At 39.9% G+C, this 19,470-nt stretch overlaps 1 protein-coding gene across 6 annotated transcripts in view; it reads left to right on the forward strand.

Annotated features, from left to right (window-relative positions):
* Positions 1-19,470, forward strand: part of PTBP2 (polypyrimidine tract binding protein 2) — a 51,425-nt gene that overhangs the window by 7,569 nt on the left and 24,386 nt on the right. For 5 of the 6 annotated variants that reach the window (XM_053391706.1, XM_053391708.1, XM_053391707.1 and 2 more), the window contains exons 3-4: positions 4,527-4,602; positions 17,993-18,165. In XM_053391706.1, coding sequence (XP_053247681.1) covers positions 4,527-4,602; positions 17,993-18,165 — 249 coding nt within the window. The remainder of the gene's footprint in view (positions 1-4,526; positions 4,603-17,992; positions 18,166-19,470) is intronic. The other variant, XM_053391711.1, reaches the window with a different exon arrangement.

Here is a 19,470-nt window from a genome sequence, read left to right on the forward strand (position 1 = left end):
ATCCACTTTTTCCACACCATGCACTTTTCCACACTATGTCCTCTGTTTGCTTCCTTTTTTTCTAAAACTAAAAAAACTGCTGTAACTTTTTCTCATAGAGTAGTTGCTCCATCCCTGGAGCCATGATAGTCTGTTGCTGTTAAAAAAGTAAGAACAAAGACTCTTGTGGGACCTTAAGCCATAATAAACTTGTTAGTCTTTAAAGTCCAATGATACTCTTTTGTTTTTTTAAAATAATTTTTGTTACCTTTTTCTGCACCTTTTCCTGTTTTCCTTTTTGAGGTGTGGCAAACAAAACTGGACACAGTATTCCCAGCATGATTGCACCACAGATTTTTTTTAACGCCTTCTGTATTTCTGCAATGTTCTTTAATCGTGTAGAAATGCCCTAGCTAACATGTTACTATTCTTATTCTTATTCCAAAGTTAATGGCTTAATGAGGTGATAAGGTTTTGAATACTTGGGAATTCAAAGTTTTTCTTCTTCTTGCTATTCAAAAACCTAAATGCCTGTGTTATGCTTTCCTAGTAATTAAAGAGATTAAAGGGTGAGTCATCACTTGACCTACTATGATAGGCTCAGAGAATTGGAGAGAATTTATGGCCCTGTTTCAGCTATGTGGACAGATGGCATAAAAAAAAAATCTCTCTACTGTGGCAAATCTAGAACAGATATTTTCTCTGTAGGCCTAGGAGACAAGAATGTCCTGCTAAAATACTACATATTTGTGGGTGCAAGGATAAGATTAATATTTGTAGAATTAGATCTTTGACTGTACCCAGCGTATTGTTGGCACTAGTTAACTACCTAACCAACTTTATTAATATATTATGGTGCTTAAGGAAGGGAATACAATTTAAATTTCCTCTCTTTTGGGGATAAATTTCAAGATATGGAGGCGTTTAGAGGCATACAGCCTAAATTCAGCCTGTCTGTTCAATTCCATGCCTCTCCTGACTCATTTATGCTGATCAAAGAGAGGGTTGACCAGCTGGATTCAGGGAGTGATTAATATCTCTTTGTGAGAAGAAATAGTTGCAGTCATTTTGAAGGAGGTGGGTTTGAGGCCATTTCCAAAGGAACACTTTCTAGACACCAAATATAGTCATGATTGTTGTTCAAATAAAACATTCCCTGTACTGGAAAGGTTGTCTATGGCTAGAGGGTGGTGACTGTAAAATTCAGGCATAGTTTTAATGATGATGAAATAGATTGACTTCAGTATAGCTTCTGGCTTGTCATCAGAACTAAAACTGCATTGGTTGTTATTTTATATGAACTTTATTAGGAGAAGGAAAAGTGAAGTGTGATCCTGCTAATATGTCTGGATCTCTCAGCAGTTCTTGATACCATCAAACATAGTATACCGCTGGAGGGGCTACCTAGTTTTGGAACTGGAGGGGCCATGATTCAATAGTTTGCTTCCTGCTTAGAGAGACAGTTCCAGAAGGTGGTGCTGGGGGGTATTGCTCTGACCCATTGCTTCAGTATTCTGGAGTCCATTAGCACTTCCTTTTGTGCCTTATGCTCTATATAATTTTGGGTAAGGGATTATCACCAGGCTCTTTCTTCATTTTATCAATGCATGTGAGATGACACGGGCATACTGAAGAGAGTAGTGGTTTGCATGAAATTTAACAACCTAAACTCCGTTCAGACAAGATCGAGGTGCTGTTGGTAGGTGGCTGGTATGACCGCTAATGCGGTGTTCAATCTCATTTGGGATTGTGCTCCCCCATGTGGTGCCCTCCAGATGGTTTGGACTAAAACTCCTGTCATTCCTAACTATGAACCATGCTGGCTAGGGCTTTATGGAAATGGGTGGTGAACCTGTGATCTGAGGATCAATCTTGGCTTTCATATTTGGCCTGTGGACCCCCCCCCCCCAATTATTGTGTGGTGATTAACCTCCCTTTCAAGAGATCAAGCAGGTAGTGGCTGCTGAGCTCTAGGGCATTCCTGAGTGATCCTGATCTTCTAGATGTACTTTACTCTGACCTCTGCTTCATTTTTGAGACAGTTTGGTGGATGATTAATGCCAGGGGAAAGCATCCTTGTTGATTTTCCATAACCTCAGAGTCACATTAGATACCATTATCAATTACATACTTTTGGATTGCTTGTCCTGGAGGAGTTTCCCGCTCAGTTCTGAGTTATACCAGAATCTATCCACCAAGAAGGAACTGAAAGTGATGGTGGGATACTGTAGCTCAGTATCATGGCATTTACTCTATGGTGTCTTTCATGGTTTTGTTTTGTGCTTTGCACTGTTCAACACATTCATGAAACTACTGGTAGAATTCATTTTGATTGATACCAAGCTCTCTCTCATTTCTTTTCATTAAATCCAGATGTAGGCATAGGTGTCCTGAATAGGTGCATAGCATGCTCATTAGTAAACTGACAAGACAAGAGAGAAGTGTCATTAGCTGATAATGGCATATCTTTCCATGGGAGCAATATTGAACCTGTTCTGAATTGGGTTGGCTTCTTGAAGGATCAGCTTCACACTTTGATGTTATTTTACATTCAGCGTTGCTGCTGGATGCATAGGTGACATCCATAATGTGCAGTGCCTTCAACCAACTTCAGTTGTATTTGGTGTACTTAGGCTTCCTTTTGAAAACAATTTGGAAATTCAGCTGATGCGAAATGTGAAAGTGGGGCTGACTACTGAGAACATACGCCAGTCACAAAAACATCACTAGCTATCACTTTACTTTGGGGCTCATTTCTAAGTGATAGTATCCACTTGGGAGGCTTTGTGAATAAGTTAATTTAAATTATTATTGAAATGAGCAAGAAGAAAAGTTGACTTAAATCATTGATTTGAATTAAGATTTTCATTGATATCTTCTTCATATATTTCCTAAACAGGGCTCCAAGAAAATAAATATCCAGGCAATTTTGTTGATTCATAATTTCCTGCAATGAGAACATAATCTGTGACTGCTTGTAACATATTTATATTAATTGCCCTTTGAAGTGAATTAGTTTTCTTTTTACATAGAAACAGACTTTAATTCGATGTTCTTGTCTGAAAGTAGTGCTAAATAATGGTTTAGAGCTACATTCCGACTTTAGCCTTAGTTTTAATTATGGTTCATTGGTCCAAGATCAGTTTGTAAACCACCTTTTGAAATTTACTTGTTTGGACAAACTATAGTTAAAGTTAACAATAGTTTGTGTTGGTTTTGATATATTGGCAAATCCTGGTTGGTAGAAAATGGAAGTAAATGCTTCTAGTCACCATTTGCAGCTATGCCAGAGATGGGGAAGTCGAACTGTAGGAGTCTAAGGCTTGTTTATGTAGCCCCAATCATAGTTTAATGTTGTGGCTGAACACAGCCATTATATTTGAAAAGGATTATATATGCATTTTTAAGATAAGTATATAATTTACATTTTTGTATTAAGTTTATATTTCATTTTCATCCTGCTTATTAAAAAATCAATTAATTGAAATTTAAAGCAAAAATCAGATTTAAATAAAATATCAATAAAAAAGTCTACTGTGATTGCAACATGAGGAAGCAGCAAAAGTATATACTTTGCCACATTTCATATGCATTGCAAGAAATTGATCTTAGTTTACAAATTTAAGGGTAACTTGACCCTTTATGAAATATATCTTTGGGATATTTCTTGTTATCTTTCCAGTGTGTCTGAAAAGTTCATTTTGAAACTGGAAAAGACCAAAAAGCAGATGGGACCTAAATAGCTATATTAGAAATCATAGCAAAATAATAATAATAATCAGGTTCCTTTACAAATATCATTTTGATTGTATATAGATATTATTTTTTTCATGACTGTTGCAAGCTAAGGATGCTAACTGAAGCTGATGCACTCTTAGTTTTTAAAAACATTTTAATCTTTCCATAGGCTGTTGAGTAACTCTTGCTATCTTTACAAGTTATGTGCAGTTTGCAGTGAAGAAATTGTCTGGATTGGTTGAACAATTGTATGTTAATAATTTTAGTTTCTTTTGACTGGCCACCTGAAAAGAGTGGTGGAGGAAATCTGATAAGTCTTCGTTCACACATCACCTTAAACCATAGTTTCAAACAAACTGTGATTTAATGTGAAGAAGCTCTATGCTGTTGCATGATGCTCAAAAGTTCCTGAGGTTCTCATTTCCCATGCCTGAACCTGAATTTGTGCTTTGTTTCCCTCACCAAAAAAACCACAAGCAGTGAGAAGTTGGTTACTGCTTCTGGTTTGTTTAGGGGAAAACAAACTAGGAGTCTTAATTTGGATGACAAGCCAGGCTCTGGTTTGTTTTTGTCTATGTCATGGCAAGAGGAGAGGAGGAGTACTCAGGAATATTTGAGTTGTTTGCACTAGTGTGCTTCTCGTTCACATTAAGCAATAGTTTGTTTTAAACTTTTGTTTGATGTGAATCAGGCCTCTAGGTTTCCTAGATACTCATTTTTTTTAAAAAAAAGATATTTCAAACTTACATGCTTAATATTAGTGTTTGCATTTTTAAATGGCAAAGTGCTTACTGTTTCTTTCTTTTTAGAGAGGATCTGACGAGCTTCTTTCAGGCAGTGTACTCAATAGTCCGAACTCTAACATGAGCAGCATAGTAGTTACTGGTAAGTGATGCTTTTTGAAAGGAGACTTTTTTCATTGTAGCATCAAAATGTATCCATGTTGCAGAAGAAGTATGGACATCTGGACAAACAATGTTTATTATGCCTTCTTAGGATCTGAGCACTGAAGTTTTTAAATATCAAATGCCTAATACAATACTTGTAAAAAAAAAATAAAATTCTAATGCATGGGATTCGGAGTTGCCCAGAGCAGAACTACACCAGCTGGACTTTCACGTGGGCAGAATGGTATGGGGGGGGGTGAAGCAATCTTCACCAGTTCCTTCTGTGGCTCCCTATACCTTTCCCCCTAAAAATTTGTTCTGGAGGGTTGGGGAACCCTCTGTAATACTGTGGGGAGGAGGCATAAAGGACTGCAGGGGAAAGGGAGAATCACTGGACATTACCTCCCCCATCTTCCACCAAGGAGCCTCCATTGGATCTTGGTCCCTTCTTTAAATGATAGGAGCTCTTATTCAGGTCTGAGTCCAAGCCTGCATAACTTTAAAAAAGGGGATTCTCACAGTTTATTTTTGGAGAGGGACCTTCCGTCAGGCAAGGAAAGACTCATGCAGGCATTTGCACTTTCTGCCTGTCTGCACTGTGTCATCCAGCCAGGATCTGTTTTTATATCCTGTGTTTCATTTATGTCAGGAGTGCCCAAACATTTTTCAAAAATGGCCAGATTTGATGAAGTGAACACACGTGAGGGCCGACCAAAGTTGTTGAGCTTTTATAAAGGATTTTACCCCAGGAGCTGGATTAAATCGCCCGGCAGGCTGGATTAGGCCCCCGAAACGGATTTTGGACATGCCTGATTTATGTTGAAACCTCTCACCCATCCGTATTTTTTTCAGACAGGTTTGTTTGCTTTAGGAAGTCAGAGCAACACATGTCCTTTGTACCAGGTCTCCTATTCCTCTTTGCAGGTTACCTCTCCATCCCTAGGTGAAACACCATTTCAAATAACGAAGTGTTATAAAGTTTGCTCTGGTAAAAGAATGGCTATATCCTATTAGTTTGGGTGGCTTTTTGAACTACTGATAGTACTACTAATGTCCATAACTATTATACCTGGATGTAGCAGGAGAGGAGGGGGAAAATACAAGCCCCCTCCAGCAATCAGGCCAGGATCAACTGTCATATGTCTCCTTCCCTCCAAGGACTCTGTTTTGTAGTCATTATATAGCTATTAGTAACTGACACTTGAATCTGCATATTTTCACTGACACTCCTCATCCTGCCTTCCCTTAGTGCAGGGAAGGGACTCCCGCTCACATCAGTTGCAGGCAGCATGGACAGTAGTCAGGAGTAATGAAAGTTGTAGTCCAGCAACAGTTGGAGGGCCACAAGTTCCCCACACCTGCTTTAGTTTCATATGTTTCAGCTTGTAAGATCTGTTCTAATCATTGTAAAATGCTTAAGAATGTATTAAGTCAGGGGTAGGCAACCTGTGGGACAGGTGCGGCCCAATCGTCATCTAAATGCGGCCCGTGGACGGTCCGGGAATCAGCATGTTTTTACATGAGTAGAATGTGTCCTTTTATTTAAAATGCATCTCTGGGTTATTTTTGGGGCTCGCCTGGTGTTTTTACATGAGTAGAATGTGTGCTTTTATTTAAAATGCATCTCCGGGTTATTTGTGGGGCATAGGAATTCGTTCATTTCCCCCAAAAAATATAGTCCGTCCCACCACGTGGTCTGAGGGACAGTGGACTGGCCCACGGCTGAAAAAGGTTGCTGACCCCTGTATTAAGTGCATAATAGAACTTATTGTGAATAGTTACCCTTGAATACTGGTGTCAACTTTGCAGATAGGTCTGAAGGGGGTACCTGCCAGAGTGGCTGGGATGGGTATGTATGTATGTATGTATGTATGTATGTATGTATATATGTACGTATAAATAAATAATTATTATTATTATTTCTTCATGAGCCTTTGTCTCCCAATACTATGAGGGAAAGAGAAATTCCCATGCTCAAGCCTTCATGATACAGTTGTACAATGTCATAGAAATTGAGTGTTGAATTATTTCTCTTCTGTCACCTTAACTAGCCAGTAGATACTGTAGATTCCGGCGTATTAGGCAACTGAGCGTATAAGACGACCCCCCCCCCCCAAATTGGCAGTCTTATACGCTTCGCTGGGCAGTAACAGTGGGTGGTGGGCTCTGTGCCGGGAGGAAGCCGCCCACTGCTGTTGCTGCGGCAGCTTTGGCAGGTTCCAAAGCAGCGGTGGGCTCAGACGAAGCCATACCTGGTGTATAAGACGACCCTCGACTTTTTAACCTCTTTTCCGGGGTTAAAAAGTCGTCTTATATGCAGGAATCTATGGTAATTAATGTGTTCTTTTTATGCTGGAGTTTTAACTGTCCATCAGATTTGGGTTTGTCAGATTTTATTGTATTTTATTTATTTATTTATTTAGCCACTCTGGGAGGTATGGCTGAAGAGTGGGTAATAGATGTTTTGAAATCGTATATAAATATATTAAAATAGAATTACCGTATTTTTCGCACCATAGGACGCACTTTTCCCCTCCTAAAAAGCAAGGGAAAATGTGTGTGCGTCCTATGGAGCGAATGCAGGCTTTCGCTGAAGCCTGGAGAGCGAGAGGGGTCGGTGCGCACCTACCCCTCTCGCTCTCCAGGCTTCAGGAAGCTATCCGCTATCCGTGGGAGACCCAGCTCTCCCACGGCTAGCGGAGTGCTGCATTAATCCCGAAGCTTGGGGTGTGCGGAGCTCAGCGCGCCCCAAGCTTCTGGGTGCCGGCAAGGTCTCCGCTAGCCGTGTCTAGGCTGCGGATAGTAGCCTGCTTCCCGGAGTGTCGGGCGCCCTGAAAGCAGAGCGCCCAGCGCTGCGGGAACACATCCGCAGCCTGCTTCCCGGAGCGTCGGGCGCCCTGAAAGCAGAGCGCCCGGCGCTTCGGGAACACATCCGCAACCTAGGCAGCCCTGCGGGAGGTCCCACAGGGCTGTCTAGGCTGCGGATAGCAGCCTGCTTCCTGGAGCGTCGGGCGCCCTGAAAGCAGAGCGCCCGGCGCTTCGGGAACACATCCACAGCGTGGGGAGCCTTGCAGGAGTTCCCTGCAGGGCTCCCCACGCTGCGGATAGCAGCCTGCCGCCCGGCGCGAGGGGCGCCCTGAAGCAGAGCACCCCTCGCGCCGGGCAGACATCCGCAGCGTGCGGAGCCCTGCAGGAGAATTTTTCCCCCCTTTATTCCCCCCCCCCCAAAAAAAACTAGGTGCGTCCTATGGGACGGAGCGTCCTATGGTGCGAAAAATACGGTAGAGTGGGAGAGCCATGTAGCTATATCCCTGCATCAGTGGAGACTTGTGCAGTAGCCTGGAGGCAATTTTTAATTGCTAGGTAAGTTGCTAATTATAAACTTGAGTTATGTAAATGTTAATTATGGAGCACTGTAAACACATTTCTTGTTTATAAGATTCTAAGCAGGGATCAAAATTAATGATGTAGCAATATATTTAAAATTACCTTTACCTTAAGTATTGAAATTAGTTCCAAGTTGAAATGGAAGGGCAAGGGAAATAATTTTGGTAATATTTTCATGAACCCCTCGACGAGCTGTTCCTTGGGTGACTTTTTTGGGATGAAGTGAGGGGTAAAAGGGTATAAAAACGTGTTTGTTGTGAGAGGGAAGTATTTCTTCAGTCTATCAAGATAGGAAGCAAACTTTTTGCTGAAAATGTAGATTGCCTTGGGAGCTGGGAAGTTCTTTGCCCCTCTTCATGGACATCCAAACTGAAGTCAAAATACTGCTTCATTTGCTCTCAGTAACATATCCTATCACCTTTGGCTTTATCACATTCAGCACTTGATTCCTATTTTTTGGTGAAGAAGAGTTATTTTTTCCCCAAATGATGTAGCAGCAGTGTAATATCTCTACAACATAATAATAATAAAAGGCAGAAGGTCTGGAGAATATTTTGCATCTTTCAAAGGTTATTGACATTAAAATCTGTTAGTATTTAGTGCAGCACTAATTGGAAAGAAGAGTCCTGTGTTAATGCCCAAAAGAGTAGCTCACTCACTTGATACATATATATATAGAGAGAGAGAGAGCGCGCGCGCGCACACATTTCCTTACATGTCAGATGTTACTCTGGAGGAGACCTTCCCCCAGCCCCAAAAGGGGCCTAAAATGAACCCCCACCCCTTTGCATTCATGCTTGATATTTTGGTCACATATGCCAGGCTACTATTTTCTTGGACTTGTGGCGTGATTTTAGGAAGTTTCTTGTAACAAAAATAAAAATAAATGCTAGTTCTTAAACCTCCTGTTGGCACATAGCCATCTTAAAAATTATACCAGGCTTTGTTTACAGTGATTTAAAGATTTTACCACTAGGTAAGCATTTAGTTTCTGCTCTTAAATCAGGAATATCCACCATGATGCACTCTAATGCTGTTGGTATACAGCAATGTTATTTAAAACACAGTTAACCCAGTTAGTTTTGGCAATGGTCAGATATGATGGGAGTTGTAGTCTAGCAACATTTGGAGGTACCATGTTGGCTATCACCGGCTTAAACGGTCATATATGAAGTATAATGAAAGTATGGGGTTTAATGTGGTTGACTTGCTTCTAGTATATTTGTGATCTTGAAAGTTGCTGTTCCTGTTTGGATGAGAAACAATATTGACACTTCCAATATTGGACTTTGTTACATGTGATATGAGTTTAAATATTTGCACATTCAGATTCCTTAAATGGAAAGAAAAGTTTCCTGCATTTCTCTAAAGATCCTCAGCATCATGAATAAGTTAAGATCCTAGACTTACTTAGAACAGACTCTCTATATGGTCCTACTTTTGATTTTCTAATAAGGCAGAGATTTGTTTAACCTTTTGTAAAAGTGAGAGTGAAAATGTTATCAAGAAATTCCACACTAATACAGAAGTCTTTCTGCTGTGCACCGTGAGGCCTACTGCAGTCTTGTAACCCCTGAAGCAACACTGGATTCACCCTTTGCCATGAGAGGTCTGGTGTCTGATAAGGTAACAGTTGCTCTGCAGGTTTTCCCAGTGCCCTTTGCTGATGATGCCAGGGATCACCACATGCTAAATGGAGCCACTCATTTTATTAGCAAGCTAAAATTCTCTCCTAAGCAGCTCACCACAGGAACTCTGGTAACTTTCAAGCAATAAACGATTGATGAAGGAAGGTTGCTTCATCAGTGGAGGCGGGTGTTAAAACATGCACCAGAGCCAAGAAAATGAACAGCAAGGACTCTAATGGCGGTGGCCTGCAATGTGAGATTCTTGCCTGAAAGCACCATAGACCACACCAGCTGCGCGTATAACCCTGTTGCTCTGTTGGAAGGGATGAAAAGAGGATAACAGGAGCAAATTTCCATACTTCCACACCTCATTGGAGAATAGAAGGAGATCTTGAGCAGGAAATAGGAAGCATTGTAGCAAAGACAAAAGTAGAAAGAGTATCAGAGTAGAAGATGACAACCGGAGTTGCGAAGAAACCGCAAGAAAGACCGCCTATTAGGAGCAGGAGAATCAGAAGACAGTTTGAACAATAGAGCTAAGAAATAACTTTCAGTATTAATTCAACAAGAACAGCTCTGAACATCTTGTTGGATAGCTACAGAAAGATATTCTTGGTTAGAAGGAAGACTCTTCAGTGCTTCAAGAACAAAGGTGACCGTCATAGCCTGCAGAAAAGGGAAGAGAAGTGTTGTGGTGGTGGTTGAAGACTCCCTACTGAGAGGTACAGAGTGGCTTGTGAATGTACCAGACCTGTTAACTTGTGACATAAGCTGCCTTCCCATTGTGTGAATTCAGGAAGTGATGGACAGGTTTGCCAGACTTACCAAAACTGCTGATTATTCCTTCTTGCACACCAAGTGAGATCAAACAGTACTGCCTAGAACAACTATGACTATCATATGTATGTATGAAGCTCTGCAGATGAAAGTGAAGGATTTTGGAGCTTAAGTAGTGGTCATGCCATTTCTACTTATAAAATGTGGAGGGCTATGAAGAGAGAGAATAATACTTCCAAGTTATTAGAGTTGATGGGAGAAGTTCTGTTTCTGGGACTGGTGCAGGCTTCCTTAAGAAGGACTTCTGGAAGGAGATGGGCTGCAAATTACTAGGACTGGAAAAAAGTGTCTGGCAAAAGAAAAAATATGAACCTGATCAAGAGCTTTGAACTAAATTCTGTAGCAGTTGGAAATAGGTAAGTTCAAAAGGTAAGCACTGAAGATAGGGATCTGTGTGCTGTAGGAGAACAGGGAATTGTGTGGCTGACTAGCAAACTCTAAAATCTCAGGAGAGAGATAGGAGCAGAATTTTCAAGGCTTTCAGTGACTACACTAATATGCAGCATATTGAAAATAAATGAGTTTGAACTCCAAATACAGGAAGATAAATACAATTTACTGGGTATAACAGACTTGGTGGGAAAACTCCTGTGATTTGAATGTAATAATTGAAGGTTACAAATTGTTCAAAAAAGAATAGGTGCAACAGAAAGAGACTAGCATTATATGTCAAAGATGCTCATATCTGCACAGAATTCATGAGAGTGAACATGGTAGCCTTGTGGATATACCATCTGGGTCAAAAGAAATGGAGGAAAAAAATAAAATTGTGGTTGGAGTTTTCCATGGACAGTCAAACAAATGTGGTGATGTAAATTATCATTTCCTGAAACAATTTACAGGTGTTTCATGGAAGCAGATTTAGTAGTATAAGAGGGTATTTCAACTGATGTCTTCTGACTGATACCATGGAAGATACTAGAACAGAGAAGAAGGGAATCAGTTTGAAAGTGCTTAGTAGAACCCAGCATTTGTCAAGAATAAATCTTGTTAGACTAATCTTATCACTCTTTAAAATCAGGTTAATGGATGGTGGGAATGCTGTGGGTGTAATCTATCTTGATTTCAGCAAAGTGTCTGACAGAGTACCCCTTGATAATTTTGTTAAATGTGGCTTAAATGTGGGCTAGGTACTAGTATTGTCGGAAGGATTCACAGCTGGTTTGAAAACCATAGTTAGTGCTCATCAGTGGCTCCTCATCAAACTGGAGGGAGGTTTTGAGGGGGTTTCTTCTGTAGGGCTTTGTCCTACCCACTTTCAACATTTTTCATCAGTCAATGACTTAGATGAAGGGGTAGAAATAATTCTTACAATATTTGTGGATGACACAGTTGCTAATTAGATAAAAAGTATGATTGTGTATATTATTTATAAAATTGAATAAAAATGTACAAGGAATTAAAATGTGATATAGGACAATCATTACTGTTTTTCCATCAAGAATGCAGCTTTCTAATCTTTTAAGAAGAAGCTAAACATAGCTTAAAATGTGTGTCATTGCAAAAGCCAATTCTAACTAAATAGGTCAGAAAACTGTATAGATTTCAAGTTACATTCTTCAATTCTTCTTTAGCAAGTGAATACTCTTCAATTATCACTCCAATTTGCAAGGTGGTTTCTTTATCTTTATAGTCCAGTTATTGAATGACCTTACCACTTACTACATTGATGAGTATAGAGTTCAACTGAAGTAAAAGTTTACCAATGCTGATACATGGCTGTTTTTAACATACTAAATTAGCATTTCATAAATATAATTTTGGGAATCATTGAGTAGTAGCTTTATGATAAATAATTTTTTATTTCTTTTACAAATCATTGTAACCCTGAAGTACAGAGTTTGGCTTTCCATATCTCCCTGGTATTTGAATTGTTAGAGGAAAATCAAGTAAACTGAGTTGTACATAGTATACTGTCCAGTAAGGTCAGCCTCTTGCAATATACAGAAGCCACCCATGACAGCAAAGTTTTCAGAAAGGCTGTGCTGAACTAGATTACTTTATGAGTGAAAGGAAGCAGGACTGTGGAAGAATTAAATCATGCCCATATCTGCTTCCATCAATGTGCAACAACTTTGGTTATTTATGACTATATGCATTTCAAATGTTGCATTGGCAGGCAAAACAAACAAACAAAAACTCAAAAAACATTTTTTGAGTGAACAGGACCTTTTGCAGGCACAGTATCTCTTTTTAAGTTGGGCTTCTGTTCCTCCTGCATGTGCTCTTGTACAAGCTGTAGCAGTTTATGGATCAGCAACTTGGTCTTGTGTGTCTGTCTTTCTCCTTGGGTTTCAGCTCTTATCTGAATTGCAGTTTCTCAGTATTTAGCTTTGCCAAGTTGAAGCCTATATTTCTCAGTTAGTTCAGGTTTGCTCATTGTTAGTTGTGCCTGCATTCTTCCTAATCTTTGGTAGATTTCAACTAGTAGGATGTCCTGTTTACTCACTGTTGATGAGAATTTAGTAATCTTGCTGCGACCAACAGGGTAGCAATGGAGGAATTTCCAGTTAAACACTCCAGCGCAATTAACCTCCTTATATGTGATTATTGAGTTTTCCCTGCCTTGGGTAACTCTCCTGAGCGACCACTCCCTCCACCCCAACTATGGACTTTTGGAACTAAAACAAATACGGCTCAATAAAGTTTTCTACGTCTGCTTTGGTCTTTAAAGCAGTGTATAGGAATTAGATATGCCCAAATAGCAAAAAGAAAACAATAAAACTGGTTGAACTTTTCTTCTTAAAATATAGGTTGACTGAGTGCATGCTTATACCAAAACAGCAAGCATAAAATTCTAGCAAGCTCATGAGCAGAGGTGGAAAAGAAAGCTGATAAATGCTCATTCGTCCTTACAGTTTGTATGCACCTCCTGAGTGTTTTTTTTATTTCATAAAATTTATTTACTGCTTGACAAAAAAACCCCTCAAAGCAGTTTACAAAAAGAGTAAAACAATAAAATAGTAAAACAATTAAAAGTTTCAAAAAATTAGATCCAGCAATAAACTAAAAATACATCAGTAGGGTGTTTTCAGCAGCTTTCATTTAACAGAATGAAAGCCTCTGGCCTATCTATCTAATTTATTTATTTATTTATTTATTTAATATGTATACTGCCCTTCATCCATAGATCTCAAGGTGGTTCACAAAAACTAAGATAGGAGGCAAAATGTGCATGTGCTATTCTAACCCATTTGTTTTGTGTCAAACGTTATACCCATATTGCTAGGAGGTAAGTATGAGAGGATACTGAAAGAGGATAGTGTCTTACGTTTCCGAGCACAATTCAAAGTGTTGGTGCTGACCTTTAAAGCCCTAAACAGCCTCGGTCCAGTATACCTGAAGGAGCATCTCCACCTCCATTGTTCTGCCCGGACACTGAGGTCAAGTGCTGAGGGCCTTCTGGCGGTTCCCTCACTGCGAAAAGTGAGGTTACAGGGAACTAGGCAGAGGCCATTCTCGGTAGTGGCACCCGCCCTGTGGAACGCCCTCCCACCAGATGTCAAAGAGAAAAACAACTACCAGACTTTTAGAAGACAGCCCTGTTTAGGGAAGCTTTTAATGTTTGAAGGACTATTGTATTTTAATATTCTGTTGGAAGCTGCCCAGAGTGGCTGGGGAAACCCAGCCATATGGGCGGGGTATAAATTTATTATTATTATTATTATTATTATTATTATTATTATTATTATTACTATTACTATTACTATTATTATTATTATTACACCCCTGGTGTGTAGTCCAGTGTTATCCACGTACAATTATCATTTTCTAAGAAAATGCAGTTGAAGTAGGGTCTGTAATGTTTATTATAGCACCTGTGCTGGAGAAGGGGGAGGCACGAAGTGGGTCATTGATAGTTTTCCATCCATGGGGAATATATGGTAGAGTTCTGAGTGTGTAGACTGGTGGAATCACAAAACCAGCATGAAGGGGGAGTGTTAACCACCCATCCACTAATGCTGCTTGCTTAAGTTACCAGCTTTGCTGCCGCCTTGTCTGTAGAAAAACCTGAAACCACCACATGTAGTTTTAGCCTCTCTTTTTTTATATAGTGCCCTAAAAGGCTGCAGTCACAGTGGAAGTGAGGAACAGGTTTAAGGATTTAGATTTGCTGGACAGAGTGTCTGAAGAACTATGGGTGGAGGCTCTCAACATTATACAGGAGGCAGCAACTAAAATCATCCCAATGAAAAAGAAATGCAAGAAAGCAAAGTGGCTGTCCAACGAGGCCTTACAAATAGCGGGGGAGAGAAGGCAAGCAAAATGCGAGGGAGATAGTGAAAGATACAGGAAATTGAATGCAGATTTCCAAAGAATAGCAAGGAGAGACAAGAAGGCCTTCTTAAACAAGCAATGCAAAGAAATAGAGGAAAACAATAGAATGGGAAGAACCAGAGATCTGTTCAAGAAAATAAGAAATATGAAAGGAACATTTCGTACAAAGATTACCATAATAAAGGACAAAAGTGGTGAGGACCTAACAGAAGCAGAAGACATCAAGAAGAGGTGGCAAGAATACACAGAGGAATTATACCAGAAAGATATGGATGACTCGTACACCCCACGTAGTGTGGTTGCTGACCTTGAGCCAGACATCCTGGAGAGTGAAGTCAAATGGGCCTTAGAAAGCACAGCAAATAGCAAGGCCAGTGGAAGTGATGGTATTCCAGCTGAACTATTTAAAATTTTAAAAGATGATGCTATTAAGGTGCTACACTCAATATGCCAGCAAGTTTGGAAAACTCAGCAGTGGCCAGAGGATTGGAGAAGATCAGTCTACATCCCAATCCCAAAGAAGGGCAGTGCCAAAGAATGCTCCAACTACCGCACAATTGCACTCATTTCACACGGTAGCAAGGTTATGCTTAAAATTCTACAAGGAAGGCTCAAGCAGTATGTGGACCGAGAACTCCCAGAAGTGCAAGCTGGATTTAGAAGAGGCAGAGGAACCAGAGACCAAATTGCAAACATGCGCTGGATTATGGAGAAAGCTAGAGAGTTCCAGAAAGACATCTACTTCTGCTTCATTGACTATGCAAAAGCCTTTGACTGTGTCGACCACAGCAAACTTAAAGAAATGGGAGTGCCTGATCACCTCATCTGTCTCCTGAGAAATCTCTATGTGGGACAAGAAGCTACAGTTAGAACTGGATATGGAACAACTGATTGGTTCAAAATTGGGAAAGGAGTACGACAAGGCTGTATATTGTCTCCCTGTTTAACTTATATGCAGAATTCATCATGCGAAAGGCTGGGCTGGATGAATCCGAAGCCAGAATTAAGATTGCCGGAAGAAATATCAACAACCTCAGATATGCAGATGACACAACCTTGATGGCAGAAAGTGAGGAGGAATTAAAGATCCTCCTCACAAAAAAGGCTGCAGTGGAAGTTACTGCTATTTTAGTGATTGGTTCTGTTTACAACTCTCTCTTTTTCTATTTTATTAACTGGCAATCATTCTATGTTTACAGTTAAACTAGTTACATGGAAGCAAATTCAGTGCCCAATGCAAGTCCTGCTTAGATTGGCTCTGCTTAGGCGCTCCCAAGTGTTCTTCCAATTGTTTCTTTGCAACAGGGCTTGCATCTGGCCCTGTTTAAATTCAACATGGTATGCAAAGCCTGCTGCTTTCAAGCGGACTCAGAATCCCCCGACACCTTATGACGTAAGGCGATTGACAGAGCCACCCACCTGTTAGTAGACAAGTGGCCACTTTTTGATCTGGCGTGCCTGTTAAAAAGTGGTTCCCCACCCTTGCTCTTAGGAGAAAGAAAAGGCTAATTGTATAAGCAGCAACCTTTTTGAGTGGCATTCACAATATGAATATGCTCCTCTTTGCATTTGTGTTGGGCTAACTTGGGGTAGGAAGAGGTGAGAGAGAAACTGCAGTTTAGTGTAGATCACTAGGACTGCAGTCCTATGCACACTTGCCTTATGAATAAAAAAATTATATGATTGTGCTGTAACTATTGTCACAAGTACATTCCTTCAAAGGAAGTATTTTTTGCAATTCATCATTTCTATGTATGTGTTGGAAATGCGATCAAATGCTTATCTAATGCAGTCACTGGTAGGTAGAGTTGGAGATATACTGCCTGTGATCCAGAAGGTAGCACATAGCTATCATGGCTAGTAGCTACTAACAGCCTTATCTTCCATGAATTTATCTAATCCCCCTTTGAGTGCTTCAGGTAATTAATTGTAATGAGTGATCAAATTTAAAACCTGATAATAGCCATGCTGCTAGATTTTGTAGGACAGTATTATTGCATTCTTCGCTTCGATTTTAATACATTATTTCTATAAATGTAGGAAATAAGAGAACATTTACATTGTTAACTATTCTCTACATTATGATAACCATTCTGTTTCACCGGTGCATTCTTCGTTGTTTCTAATCTAATTGCCTTTTTCTCAATTGCCAGTTCTACCCCCCTCCACAAGTAATTGATTTCACCTTCTAGTAGCTATTAATATCTGCTTTTTTCTCTGTGCTAATTGTGATCACATCCCTTGCTCACAACATAAATCAACCATCTCATGTTGAGTAGCACATTACGATAGCAGCCTGAATTTTGAATAGTATTTTTAGTATCATTTAAGGATTCTTAAACTTTTGGCATACTGTTCTATCTAACAGAAAACAAAAGATGGAATTATGCATTATGTCTGTTTGGAAAGAAATAGGGTCTTCACAGTGGTTGTCCATGTGGTTTGACTACTTAGGATGAATTAACACATTTTTTCTGAAACATCTGAGAGCTAAAGCACTTTGTTTTCAAACCTCAATTAAAATTGAACTTAGATATCACACTCAAAGCCCAGGCAAGTTTCCTGGTTTAATGAGAATTGTCTGCCCTCATAACTCCTTTTTGTGTGGTTCCTGACTGGAAAAAGGCCAAGCCACACCAGTAACATATAAAGACCCCATGAGCTACTTTCAAGGATAGGTAATTATCTGTGATTGCACTGGGGTGATGCAGATCCCACCATAACTGTGATGGAGCAGGACTACTTACCCCACGGAGCAGTGAAGGTTAATTCAAAGAAAACCAAGACTAGAGCAGTCAGCCATGCAGAAATACAGTGAGGAGGCTCCTTTCTTGCTGAATTATTGCCTTTTGGGCTCACCAGTGCTTTTATTTATTTTTTAAGGTGTACTACCAGTTATCCCATGTCACATTAGCATTTTCTAGCACATAGTTTAGGATAACCTGAAATGGTTATCAGTTATTGTACAGTTATCATTGCTTCTCAGTGCTTCAGGCAATTCATTATGTAATGGTTGCAGGAAAAATCCATGGTAAGTTGATTCGCCAAATATTGCAGGGCTTTGTGAGGAAGCACATTAGCAGCTGCATTTTACTTCAGTTAATCTTTTTAAAATGTTGGTTGAAAGAAAAAAAAATACTCATTTCACATACTGATTTGGAAACTGTATGCATGCACAAATTGTATTTTTCTTGATGAGTTTATAATAAATAGGGTAGCTTTCAGATCTGAAATGAATTATAAAAAAATGTCTTTCAGCCAATGGTAACGACAACAAGAAATTCAAAGGTGAAGATAAAATGGATGGGGCTCCTTCTCGTGTTCTTCATATCAGGAAATTACCAGGGGAAGTGACAGAAACAGAAGTTATTGCTTTAGGCTTACCTTTTGGTAAGGTAACCAACATTCTCATGCTGAAAGGAAAGAACCAGGTACTTTCTAATTTTGTCTTACTATTTTAGTATAGAAAACATCTACCCACCAATCAGTCTAAATACTCTGTCTGCCTTAAGTTTAGGCCATATCCCAGCAACGGAGCCTACTCTACTAGCCAGGCTTGGAGAAATATTTCAAGTTAATAAGTGCAGAATTCAGTGTTCATGGACACACACACACACACGCCATCTACAAGAGTGAGATAAAAGGTCAGATTTTAAGCATCAGTACCCATTGGTTGGACATTTGCTTTTATTCACTTGATCCTATCTTCTGCTGTTGTGTTGCAGTACATAGGTTTGGGTCCTAAGCACAATTCAGTTAAAGGTAACTACATCTAGCTCATGCTGATTTCAGTGGGAGAGAATTATGCACATTCTAATCTCCCCTTGAAATTGATTATGGTGGTAGATTTCAAATTGGTGGACTCAAATGTGTCTCCTCCCCCTGCCCCCAAGTTTCATTTTTCAAGCTGTGCACAGGCCCATACTGGCCTACCAAGAAAGGGCTTGTTTTTGTATGACCATGCCCCTCACTACCAGTTTCACCTTTCCCAAGCCTTCTCTTGTTAGAGTGGGGGACTACCAATACAGTGGTCTTCTGGCACTGGGAGCTACTTTTCCCATGTTTTGTGGCATCAATAGATGTTTCTGCAGTTATAGTAATGAACAGGCCTTAAGTTTAAGTTCTCTGCTACTGTCACCACCTTATGAGCATCAATTCAGAGAGGGACAACAGCAGTGGCCTGTGCTGTGGCTCAATCATATCCCTATTTGATTGAGCCCAATCCATATTGAGCTCAATGAAACTCATCATGAAGAGCCTAACTGATGCTACACTCCCCGATGTGAGAGCTGCCTGTTTGCTGAGAATTCTGAAGACTCTGAGTTCTGATGGAGATATAAGCTAACACTCTTAAGAAGTCTTTTTTTCTGTTTCATATCCCTGTAACTCATTCATTTTCTCTGCTCCTGCCAACTTTAAAGGAAGGCAATCATTAAGGGGCAGATAAGTAAATACCAGTTCTTCCTTGCCCTGCCTCCATTTTCTTGTACCTAAATAGTAGGAGGGAGAGCAGCACTTCAAATTCTCAGCAATCAGAGCCAAGCTGCCCTTTTGCTTAGCATATCAGGTTCTTAAATATGGCTTGATGGTTGCTTTTCTTCCTAATACTGGTTAATGCAGTGTCTCTTCAGTTATCATCCTATACTTCTGTTTTTTGTTTTTTTAGAAAAGTGTGTCTTTCACTGTGTTTTGTGAAAACAATTATGTTTTGGTGTCTGAAAACTAATCTTATCTAA

Source organism: Podarcis raffonei, chromosome 6 (assembly GCF_027172205.1).
Source record: "Podarcis raffonei isolate rPodRaf1 chromosome 6, rPodRaf1.pri, whole genome shotgun sequence".
Taxonomy (NCBI): domain Eukaryota; kingdom Metazoa; phylum Chordata; class Lepidosauria; order Squamata; family Lacertidae; genus Podarcis; species Podarcis raffonei.